Raw genomic sequence first — 13047 nt, forward strand, 5'->3', positions numbered from 1 at the left:
ATTTTCTTATATTATACTTCGCTATCTACAGCTCATTATCACAATTATACTGGATGTCAAAAGTCGTCCTGGTATTATAAAACACGTTCTTTGATTTAGCGGTTTCCAACCGAAGAAAGAAACGATCTATAGTATATTCTTCGCACGCAGACTGTTCCTCATCGGCTTGGTCATAAACTCTAGATATCTAAAAGCTATCTTAAGAAGTATTGAATGCCCCACGACTTAGAGTGGCTGAGATTAAAGACAGAAACCATATTTTCCTCCTTCTTCACCGTCTGTAACTCCAGGCGTTGGCAAAAATGAGATTGGAAACTAAAAATCTGAAGAAGTTGCTGATGATATCGATCGCTGCTTGCAGATGTCACGTGGTGAAAATGACGTAAATGGTAATGAGATATTATATACATGTAGACACGTGTAGACTCAAAAAGAACCAAAAAAAGTACGATTAAAGGAGACAAGAAGATTCTATAATTTGTTAGTATCTGTGTACGTCTTGGAGGTGCTAACATATTTTTGGGGGCTCAGACGTATTGGAAACCATTTATATAAGGATTGATCATCGGACACATTCACTATGGAGGAATTAGAGCTTAAGATCGAGGAGAAGCTATACACACTGAACGCGGATCAACTCGCAACGCTTGGGGAGTTTCTTAAAGTGGATATCAGCGGCCAACCGAGTCGCCGATATAAAGTTAAGAAGCTGAGGGAACGATTCGAGTTGGGCACCGAGGAATTTGAAGGGGACGACCTGCAAAAATTCCTAAACGATGTGTGGGGGATCGTGTCCGAAAACGTGAGTAACGTGGATGTTGCAGCGAGCAGTACTCAGGAATCAAATACACATGCTGAGATTCAAAATGAGCAGTCTGTATCTAAAGAAACACCACTAGCAGCTGAAGACAGCGTGAAGGAAAACACCAATTCTGTATCTAAAGAAACGCCACTAGCAGCTGGAGACAGCGCGAAGGAAATCACCAATTCCAACGTTGCTAATGCGTCAACGCCAATGACTCAGGATAGTGTAAACAATGCCATGAGAGAATTACTCAATTTAAACCTGAGGAGAGATTTTAAAATAGCCGGAACGATTGGAGGGGACAGTAAGGACAGAGTATCGTTTGTTGGACTAATGCGACAAATAGACAATGCTTTAATGAGGGGACATAAGGAAAACGAGATAGTCGATGCAGTCATTCGAGCAATAAGCCCGAATTCGAAGCTGAAAGACTATTTAGAAATGATGACAGAGATCACATTACAAAAGCTTCGTCAGATCATCAGGGTACACTACCGGGAGAAATCGTCAACGGAACTATACCAGGAGTTAACAAATCTAGTACAAGACACAAAAGAAAGCCCACAAGACTTTCTGCTACGAGCGCTTTCACTGAGGGAAAGAATAATCTTCGCATCTAAAGCTGACGACTCACTGAAATACGATGCAACTTTGGTACAATCTCTGTTTACTCATGCACTTGAAATTGGCTTGCGTGACGAGACTGTTCGCAACAAATTCAGATTTGTTCTTAAAACTGGCGAATCCAGCGACGAGGAACTCATGGAGACACTCAATAAAATAGTTTCCGTGGAGGGAGAGAGGCAACTAAAGTTCAACACAAGTCGCACGGGAAACAAAGTAACTGTGTCTTCAATAAATGACAACAGCCAAAAATCAGCCAGAGAAATGTCAAAGGTTATGTCAACTCTTGAAGCGTTGCAGGCGCAAATAGCCGAGTTAAATGCCAAGGTCCAAGAACAGTCAAAATCTAGTGCGTCGCCTAACAATGATAAGCCAGCGAAAGAACATCAAAGAAGAAGAAAAACATGTAAGGATTGCGAACAAAGAAACATCAGCCAATGTAACCATTGCTTCAAATGTGGTTCGAGCGACCATTTGGCTCGTGGATGTAAACAGCGTAACCAGGGAAACGGACATCTGCTGCCACCGAGGGACAGGGAGTAGCAGATATTGACGTGTCCCAATATTCTACGATAGCGAGTAATGAAGAAGACGCCGAGTGGGAAAGTGGAATATTCGTCAGTCATCTAACACCAAAGCAACGGACATCACTGATTAAACTGGTTGGAAGTAAGTGCACAATTTCTTGCTCTTTGAATAATGTACCTTGTAACGCACTGTGGGATACTGGTGCCCAAGTGTCTGTAGTGTCAAAAGATTTTGTGATAACCAATTATCCGACAGCAGAAATACGTCCATTGTCAGAACTTATTGGTGATTCAAAACTAGACTTAAAAGCCGCTAACGGAACCCAATTTCCATTTGTGGGATGGGTAGAGATTGATTTTGAACTGAATGATTCGAACGATTCCTGCCATGTAGCTACACCATTTCTGGTATCACAAAAACCTCTTGATTTGCCTATCATTGGATTTAATATAATCGAAGAAGTCGTTAATAACTTTGTTAGTCAAAATGGAACTGATGTAAATATCTTGAATTCTGTGTTATCTTCTTCATTCATTGGAAATGCAAGTAAAAATGTTGCGGGACTTATTGACTTTATACAATCTACTAGCCAAACGGAACTGTGTAACCTGAAAACTGTTAAACAAGATATTATTATTCCGATGAATCAAACAGTACTTGTAACCTGTCGTGCAAATACCGGAAGTCTTGATGTCAATGCACCAGCTTTGTTTGAACCGGAAGTGGACGGGACAATCCATTCCGGTCTTGAAATTAATGAGACTATCGTGAGCTTAAAACGCGGGAAGTCTTGTCGAGTAGAAGTTGAAGTAAAGAATAACTCTAAACATGATATCTTCCTGAAAAGCAGAACTGTACTAGGCAAACTACACCTTGTACGCTCGGTAACGCCCGTTGAAGTTAAACTCGCAGAAGAGAAAAATGTACGTCGGTCCGGTGTTAATGGTATTAGAGCGGACAACAGTTCAGCTAAATCTAGTTCAGTGTCGGACATCTTGAAATCAAATTGTGACGAGCAAGCTATCTTAACTGGCCCACTATCGGAGATTGATCTCGGAGATCTCACGGAAGAACAAAAAACGTTAGCTACAAAAATGCTAATTGAAGAGGAGGAATCATTTTCCAAAGAAGATGCAGACATCGGCTGCATACCAGAGTTGCAAATGAATCTTCACCTGACGGCTAACGACCCAGTGAATCGAGGATATTCTAGGATCCCAAGACCATTGTACGCAGAAGTCAAAAACTATATTGAGGATTTGTTAAATAAGGGATGGATTCGTCAATCCAGGTCATCATTTTCTTCGCCAGTAGTTTGCGTCAGAAAGAAGGACGGTGATCTTCGCTTATGCGTAGACTTTCGTGAGCTTAATAAGAAAACTTTTTCAGATCGACATCCACTTCCACGCGTACAAGAAATCCTGGAAAGCTTAGGTGGTAACCAGTGGTTCAGCATGCTAGACCAAGGAAAAGCTTACCACCAGGGCTTTATTTCAGAAGAGTCAAGACATCTTACGGCTTTTGTTAGCCCCTGGGGCTTGTACGAATGGGTTCGAATCCCATTTGGCCTGAAAAACGCCCCAGCCGAGTATCAAAGATTTATGGAACATTGTTTAACGGGACTCAGGGATGAAATCTGTATCCCCTATATTGACGATGTTATCGTTTTTAGCAGCTCATTTGAGGAACATGTGGAGCATATTCGCCTCGTTTTGCGCCGTCTCCGCGAACATGGCGTGAAACTAAAGCCTAGGAAGTGTAGAATGTTCAAAAGAGAGGTGACGTGTCTCGGTCGAATCGTGTCGGCGGACGGGCATCGACCTGATCCTACTCACATCAAAGCCGTACTCGCACTAAAGAAGAGTCAACCAACATCCGTGTCCGATGTGAGAAAACTGTTAGGACTGTTAGGTTATCACCGGCAATACATACCTAACTTCTCACAAACTGCGAAATGTTTATTTGAGCTTTTGCAGGGGCCAAAACAGACAAAGGACCGTACAGCCTCATCGACTGTAGTTAAATGGGAAGAACGACACCAACAGGCTCTCAACAGCCTTATTGACTCTTTAACGTCACCACAGGTCCTTAGTTACCCATACTGGAACATCCCTTTCGTCTTGTTTACAGATGCGTCCAAAGATGGTCTGGGAGCTGCATTATACCAGGAGCAGGACGGTAAATTGAAACCGATTGGTTTCGCATCACGTACTCTAACACCCGCGGAATCCAACTATCACATGCACTCAGGAAAACTCGAATTTTTGGCGTTAAAGTGGGCGGTGTGTGAACATTTTCGAGATTACTTATATTACGCACCCAAGTTTACTGTATACACAGATAACAACCCTCTGACCTATGTCCAGACTACTGCAAAACTGAATGCTACAGGTCACCGCTGGATCGGGGAGCTTACGGACTTTAATTTCACCATAAAATACCACCCTGGAAGTTCGAACACCGTCGCTGATACCTTAAGCCGAATGCCAATGGACATGGGACAACTCGACACGTGCTATAATAACACCACATCACGTGACGAAGTCAACGCAACTCTTGTTGGAGTAACAGCATTAGGAACTGGAGACACCACGTGGATAGCTTCAGTTACAAACCGGGTTGATGTCATGGATCAGCCATCATTGATAGATGTTGATGGCAGCCGAATAACAATTAGCGACTTGAAGATGGCACAACAAAGTGATCTCTCCATTAGCAGAGTCTTGGAGCTGAAACGTGTGGGACGACGCCCATCACGTCGTAAGTTAATGACTGAATCGCGGTCGACAAGAGCTTTACTGAGAGAATGGACGAAGCTGGAGGTGAGCGACGACGGTCTGTTACGTCGACGAACAACAAATTATAATCAACTGGTCCTGCCTCACTGTAAGCGCTCTTTAGTCTACAAAGAACTCCACCAAGAAATGGGTCATCTGGGTGCAGACCGAGTGATTTGCCTGGCAAGGGAACGGTTCTTTTGGCCCGGGATGCAAGATGACATAACTCATTTCGTCACTAAGGTATGTCACTGCCTCAAACAGCGTCGTCCTCAACTTCCGACTCGTGCCCCGATGCAACACCTGACGTCATCGTCGCCCTTCGAACTTATTTCTGTTGACTTTGTTCACCTGGAGAAGAGCGCCGGCGGCTTCGAGTACATATTAGTCGTCGTTGACCACTTTACAAGATTTGCTCAAGCGTACTCCACAAAGAATAAGTCTGCCAGGACTGTCGCTGACAAAATCTTTAACGATCTCATCCCACGCTTTGGGTTTCCAGCGAAAATTCTTCATGACCAGGGGAAAGAATTCGAAAACCACCTCTTCTCGCAACTGGAAAAGTTAAGCGGTATCAAACACGCCAGGACTACACCATACCATCCACAAGGAAATGGACAAACAGAGCGTTTCAACCAAACGTTGCTGGGAATGCTGCGGACCTTGCCAGAGGACAAGAAAAGCAAGTGGAAGGATTCCGTTAACAAAGTTGTCCACGCCTATAATTGTACCCCACATGCTAGTACAGGTTTTTCGCCGTTCTATTTGCTCTATGGCCGAACGCCAAGATTACCTATCGACCTAATCATCGGTAGAGAGGTTGAAGGTGCATCTCTCCCCCAAAGAGAATTCGTTAAACAATGGAAGTCAACGATGCAATCAGCATACGACATAGCCCGGAAGCATGTAGCAAAGTGTAACGAGAGGAGCAAAGATTACTATGATCGTCGACTTAACTACACGGAGCTTCAAGCAGGAGACCGTGTCCTGGTTCGAAACCTCACGCCTCGAGGGGGACCAGCCAAGCTTCGTTCGTACTGGGAAGATACTGTATACGTGGTAGTAAACCGAAAGGGGACGGGCCCGGTGTATGAAGTGAAGCGAGAAGACCGCGAGGGTAACTCGAGACTCCTGCATCGAAACCTGCTCTTTCCCTGCGACTACCTAGAACCCGCACAGCACGTCCAACAACAGCCAGCACGACAAAGCCCCATACAACAGGAACCAGAATCACCTGATGACTCTTCTAACATGTCAGATAGTGACATTGAGGATATTCATGATGAACAAGGTGATTCTCTACAACTGGAGGGGGAGAGATCTGAAGTGGAACGTCCTGCAGGGGAACACGATGCAGTTCAAGAGAACTCAGCAAATCAGGTAGAGACCACGGCGCCACCTGAACCAGAGCATGGAATAGGAAGAACAGGTAACCAGTACCCACGAAGAGCACGTGCTCCACCTGAACGGTATGGGTTCAACCAGGTTCACAGTGTGCAAATACCACCATACCAACAAATGGTATATCCCCCAAGCCTGCCACTCCAGTATAACCACGGCATTTACCAGATGCAGTACTGCGGATTACCTTGGCACCCAGTGAATCCTCCTTGGCACCTGTTGAACACTGTACCTTTGGCTTATGGATAGCCGGCAGAGATATTCACATACTCATGTCATATACAAAAACATAGGAACACTTATGAACACTTAGTATCAAAAAAATAAAAATAAAAAAAATCATGAATTCTCTTGTAACGCATCATAAGATAGCAAATGTTAGGGTGTTGTAACCACCAGAAAATTAATTATGTATGATAATTAGACACAGGAGCAAGAAAGTGAGTGGAAAGAGCGAGGAGTGATATGGCGCTGGGACTGATCACCCCGGTATTTATCAAGGAGGTATCGCTAGGACTCACTAAGCTTTTAAAAAATGGTGACCTTTCAAAGCAGGGGAGAGTGTCACGTGGTGAAAATGACGTAAATGATAATGAGATATTATATACATGTAGACACGTGTAGACTCAAAAAGAACCAAAAAAAGTACGATTAAAGGAGACAAGAAGATTCTATAATTTGTTAGTATCTGTGTACGTCTTGGAGGTGCTAACACAGAAGCCGAGCTTAAAAGTCTTGTGCAAGAAATAGAGTATATTTTCTTGCCATTTTTTGATGGCTTACGAAGTTTTCACGCTGTTTTAATGTCAAGACACGCGAAAGCGAGAGAAATAAATTGATAACTTTGCTGCAGAAATCATGACTCGAAGCATTGGGAACTTCACAGCAGTGGTACAACGCAGCCATACAGTAGAACCGACGTGGAAGTCCGTAAATGAAACAGCAGAATACGCTGTATTAAGCTTCGTGTTATTTCTACTGCTATTGCTATTTATTTTGGTTGGTCACGTTTGCGTGAAGCTATGGCCAAAGAGAGAAGACAACGACCAATTCAGTCGGACTGATAACAGGAACACAAGCTTGAGGACTGACGTTGCTATCACACTTGACACTAATAGCTCTATTGAAATCATTGAAGACAATTCAAGCTCTTATCGATGCACAGGACACACGTACGTTGTTAAGAGCACTGGTCTGTTGCTTGAAGATATTGATGTGGAGTTAGTTGATGGTTATGCGAGCCCTGATGTGAGAACTAGTGACGTTTGAAGCGTTGAAGACGACTCGAGCTCTTATCGATGCACAGGACACACGTACATGGTAAAGAACACTGGTCTGTTGCTTGAAGATAATGATGTGGAGTTAGTTGATGGTTATGTGAGCCCTGATGTGAGAACTAGTGACGTTTAAAGCGTAATTACTGGTGGTGGTATTACGTCACATGTAGTTTACTAATTGAGTGAGAATGAAGCGCTTGGGGGTATAGTGTGTGAGGAGAGATATTTCGTGACAATAACGTTCTCCTGGACCTTCTGGGTCTCACGGCTGTCTAGTAATGTGCATGGGCAAATGATAATTGGGTAAATCTTGCCATCCCACAATTTCAAAATTGTCACTTGTTTTTCTCACCACCAAAACTAAAGCTTCTATATAACAGATTTATCAACATTTTTATTCCATTTATTTCAAAACTAAACTATTTTACAACTATATAGTTAGTCATACTAATTATTCTCGTGAGCTAGGAAATAAAAATTAGAATAAGAAAGAAAATTCGCAATGCATTTTGGTAGTAGTAGTTTTTAAAATGACGTCATCATGCAAACGTCCTATTGTTCAACTTGCATGCACATTCTTTACATTGGAGTTGAGTTTTGTAAACGTTTTCCTTTTATACGAGGCTAAAACAGTGCAAATGACTGTTTTTCACAAATTCTTGGCAATATTTGATTTACTGACAGTGCAGAGAAACTCTTAATGGATTCATACGAGAACGTGGACATCTTTCTAATTTTCTTTGGACTTTAGAGTTGAATGCCTCTGGCTCGTAAATGAGTGCCCCACCTCTCCGGGTGTGCATGCGTAAACTATTACTGGTGCCACGGAGGGAGCTCAATTTAGATAAATGTGAAAGATGAAAATAAAATCACCTGTCACTAAATTGCTCTAAACTATTCCCGAGGTTGGACGGAAGCAAAAGTTATTAACCATTCAGTATGATCAGGAAATGTATTTCGCCTATTTCGTTTTTCAGAGTTTTTGCCAACGACTTTCACAATTTTTCCTTCCGTCTCCAAGTTGGCCAGTGGTTCCTTTAAGTACACATATGGTGTATCAAGCCATACAAACCTTTCAACCTTGCTGATTCTAACCTGTTCACCTTTGAATTTATCAAAAATGACTTTTGCAACTTCTTCGGGAGTTTGTTGATTTCCAAGATTTAAAGGAATGTTTTTCCTTAAGATCTTGAAGTCAGAGAGAGAGAATGTATTTTGCTCTTGGGTACCTCGGTTGAACGATTTTTTCATTGACTTTAACCCTTCGATGTGGCTTGTAGCAAAAATCAAATGGTACAGTCTCCTATTCCTTATGTCCCTCATTTCAAATGTAAGTGCATGGTCGCTACTTTCGCCGAGCTTTTCAACGTACAAGTCGGCCAATGTATCCACAAAATGACTTTCGTCTTCAATTCTTAAGATCTCTAGAACCTCGGGTTCCATCCCAAAAACCTCGCCTATTCTATCGCGATTCTGGGTGAAAAACCTGTGCATGAAGGATGTCATTAGGGTGATGTAAAGTTCCTTGTGTTCTCCAACGAAATCAGAGACTTTTTGCCATGGAATCATTGCAAATCCAAACGGGTCGATGAAGGTTACCATGCGTGCGTTGTCGGGTACATCTGGTGCAGTAAACTCTACAAACTCGCAGTTAAATATGTAACAACGAATAGGAAAATCCTCATCCATGCTTGAAACACACGCTCGGTTAGGGGCTGGTAATTTAATGACATTAATGCCATGAAAATTGAAAAATAATATTATGTTATTGACGAGAGATTCGTATTTGTTTCCATCTTTTTCCACAAAATATAAATCGATTTTATACTCCTTCAGGATTAAGGTTTCGTCTTCGGTGTAATCTGGATTGGCATCAAGAATTGGCTTGAAGGTATTTGGCAAGTTATTTCTGTGTACAAAATACCCAATTGCTGCTCGCAGTGCAATCAGTGGGGAACCATAATCTGTAAAGGTTGTGCTCCAATTATTCTCGTAAACTCCAGTCCCTGCAAACACATCACATATAATGGTCTTGTCTACGCTTGTCGATTGTTGCGTCTTTGCGATAAAAGCCTGAAGGTATTTGAACCACATGACTCGTTTGACTTTTCCATGAGGAGAATCTTCATCAAAAAATCCAGCCATGATTCCTACAAAAAGCAAAACGTTAATATACCATTACATTCATGTCAATAATTAGTGTGCAAACATGAGATAGTAGAGTGCAAACAATATAAGACATTATAGAACCGTAATAGAGTGTTAGTTTTAATGCCTCATATATAAAGAACCGTTTTGAAAACTGATTATTAGCTACGAATAGGCGACTTGCACTAAAAGGTCACGTGATCAAATCGGCCATTGTGGCTGGCATTCTACAGAATTTTAGCTATGCGAGAATGTAAAAAAAGATGGCGGATTCGGGTAGTTTTGTCGGTGATAAAAGGTAAGTTAGCGCACTAAATAACGATAAAAATCCCTTTTTCTTGCAAGAAATATATTCTTAGTAGATATCTAAAGTAGGTGTTTGTAAATAACTAGCTAAGAAGAGAAAAAATATGGTATTTTGGCGGTATTTCATATATAAGCTTACTTCATATTCTCTTGATTCGTGTTATCACATTTTCCCCGTGCGCATGAACTGGTTTGACTGTAAGCTTCAGCCGTTCTGACTGTAACTTATGGGTAGCATGGGTGGCGTTCGGCTAACGCGTCGTCTTTCACCGCTGCGAGTCCAACGGGTCGGGTCGCTGGTTCGAGCTCTGCAGTCGCCACATGTGAATAGACCATTTCACGGATACCGTTACTCAACCTCAGCCTCGTCAGCGTGTAATTATTTTTCTAGAATTTGACTACAGTACACAGTAATGAAAAGAATTTACACATCAACTAACAATTGAAGCACTTAAACATTTCACAGGTTGTAGGCAATGTCTAAAAAATATATTACACGCTGACGAGGCTGAGGTTGAGTAACGGGATCCGTGAAATGGTCTATTGACTTTGTTTGATGTGTTGTTATTTCCTATGCTACAAGGGTTTTCTCCGGGTTCTCCTGTTTCTTTCCTCCGTAAAAATCAACATGTGAGTTGAGCGTTGTGTGCATAGAATATTAAATGTAGTGGTAGTGCGCGTGAGCGTGTCAAAAGCGGTTTTTGTAAAAACTTTTCCCATAGCTAATTTTGCTTTTGTTAACATTACTAAGTATCAAAACTTTGTATTTTTCGATGGTAAAACTAGAACAGTGATGATGAACAAAATGTCAACAACAAAAAATGAGGATTTTGTTGTGTTTTTTAATTGCATAAATTTTTGGTTGAAGAACACACACTACTGACGCCACGTCACCGAGCACATGCTCATAGTGTTTTTCTTGAGATTTTCGCTCTGTCTTCTAAAAATTACTCCAATTTCCTCTTTATTTTTTTCATGTTTATTGTTAAAAGGAAATGATATGGTTTTCTCGTGCAATTTAAAACTTAATCATATCCTTTTTGTAATCACTGCCAAACCCTGCAATCTGATTGGTTCGAGGGAGTGCGATTAATTACCAAATCCTTTTCGGTCTAGGCGCGTAGGGATGAAGCCGATCAAAACGACAACGTTTAGTCAAAGGACTGTACACACACACACACAGCTACCTTTCTTAAACTTAATATTTCTAATTTCATTTTTTGAATGTTTGAGTTGGTTTTTAAAAGCTGTTGCATCGGAAAAGCTTCGAATTTTATCCGATAAGGAATTCCATGTAACTGCAGCTCTATGTAAAAAGGAACTACGGCCTAATTCAGTTCTGGGCTTATTTACATTAATATTTCAAGATTTCCTAAAATTATAGCTATTGGAACTTCTAACAACTAAGGAATTTATTTCCTCTAAACTTAGGTTATGAAATGCCATACAAGTGATAGTAAAGAGGCGGAATGTATAAAAATATTCAAGTGGCATCCACTTTACCTTAGTGAGGATATCCCCATCCTTCATGCCTTTTGGCAGCTTATGTATTAGTCTAGCAGCTCTAACGTGAATTAACTCCAATTCCTTGAAGTTTGAGCCAGAAGCCCAGACAACCACCCCATAAAGGATACTTGTGTGGCAAGTTGAATATTTACAGTTGTTTTCATAACGTTTTTAGCGCGCGCACTCATCGTTAGAAATTTAGAGTGCGCATGAAAAAACCAAAAGTATGATGAGGTTTTTGTCGTTAGTTTTTCATTTTGTCACATCAGTTGTGTTTAACGTTCATTCAAAGAGAGTCAAGGAAAGTTGTGTTAATTAAGTTAGTTAAAAGACTAGAAATCATCGAAACTGGTAAGTAAAACATTATTATTATATATTACTTAGGCACAGAAGCCTATGTTATGGGATGGACCGCTCTCGGTAGAGCTACTCGGGATCTTTATTCTACTTCTCTTTTCTTCTATACTCTATCTCTACTCTTCTTCTGACTAAAACTAATTACATGAGTTCTATTTATAATAACTTCATGACATGTGTCATTCTACAATCAATATGATATTATCGCTGTGCCTTGATTGGCTAATGGAAATAGTAAATTCCTAAGTGTGATATCTTATTAAGAATAATACGAGTGAAAATCATAGAAGTAAACATAACTTAAACCAAAGATAATATGTGAATATATGGTAAATGTATAGAAAGGTCTACGAGGAATAATTATATCATAAGATTTAAAAGAATAGTGGTAAAATAACTAAGCAAAGGGGTAAAGAGTGTTTAGGGTGTAACCATAGGTGTACATGCTAATGGGAGGAGCTAAGAGGTTTACTTGTAAATTCAAAGCATACCATCATCTAAACTCGTGCGTGATGGCAGCCTTACTGAAATCTTATATCGATATTTTCAATAACTAATTGATCGTTCTTTATCTTATTTTCATACGATAAGAAATAGTAATTAGAAAACTGATGTCTAGCTTAGTCTGTAAAAACATTAATTTTCTCTCTCATAACATCTATTTCCTTTACGCAAAACTAGAGAGTGTAAGAAAAACAATTGATCTCAGGTTTGCCTTAAGCAACCGTTTTCAAGATTGTTTAGTTGTTGTTTCAAATATAAAATGACTTCAATAGTAATGTCTTATAAGTTATATCGTAAGTTGCCAGATAGCCGAAGTCGCTATGTTTGTAAATAGGTAATTTAGGATGGCCAAACACCAGTCTAAGCTAATCCTAGTTGCAGTGTATTTAGTGTAAGATTGCAGAAATACTTATAGTCATTTGAAAAACAACATTGTAGATGTGTAATTAATCAATATTTCTATTAATTTCTATTATTATCTATAAGCTTTTTCATAGTTTAAGAATCGATTCCACTGCGCATGCGATTTTATCCCGAATTTCTCACCTTCTTTTGTTTAATTAAGAACAAAAGAAGGTTTAGACAAAGGAAGGTGAGAAATTTGGTTTCGATATTCAACCTCCAAATTCTCTTTTTGCATATTATTGTAAAAATATCTTACTTATCAGGACCTTCTTGAAAATCACATTTATAAGTGAAGAAGTTTCCTGTTAAAATATGAATGTAAATAAAATAAATTCGGGATAAAATCGCATGCGCAGTGGAATCGATTCTTAAACTATGAAAAGGCTTATTGAATTCTCCCTCTCATATA

General features: G+C 40.3%; 1 protein-coding gene across 3 annotated transcripts in view; it reads right to left on the reverse strand.

Moving 5' to 3' along the window:
• Positions 1-13047, reverse strand: part of LOC116305417 (uncharacterized) — a 40018-nt gene that overhangs the window by 16723 nt on the left and 10248 nt on the right. Inside the window, exons 1-2 of one of the 3 annotated variants that reach the window (XM_031715316.2) lie at positions 10006-10243; positions 7778-9562 (exon numbers count right to left, since the gene is read on the reverse strand). The exons of 1 other annotated variant lie outside the window; for it this stretch is intronic. In XM_031715316.2, coding sequence (XP_031571176.1) covers positions 8307-9557 — 1251 coding nt within the window. In that variant the 5' untranslated portion in view covers positions 9558-9562; positions 10006-10243 and the 3' untranslated portion in view covers positions 7778-8306. Of the gene's footprint in view, positions 1-7777; positions 9563-10005; positions 10244-13047 lie in introns of those variants that run through there. One more of the 3 variants, XM_089026540.1, reaches the window with a different exon arrangement.

The sequence above is a fragment of the Actinia tenebrosa genome, unplaced genomic scaffold (genome assembly GCF_029948245.1).
Source record: "Actinia tenebrosa isolate PJP-AT-01 unplaced genomic scaffold, QUT_ActTen_1.0 PGA_scaffold10__47_contigs__length_13832649, whole genome shotgun sequence".
NCBI classification, from domain to species: domain Eukaryota; kingdom Metazoa; phylum Cnidaria; class Anthozoa; order Actiniaria; family Actiniidae; genus Actinia; species Actinia tenebrosa.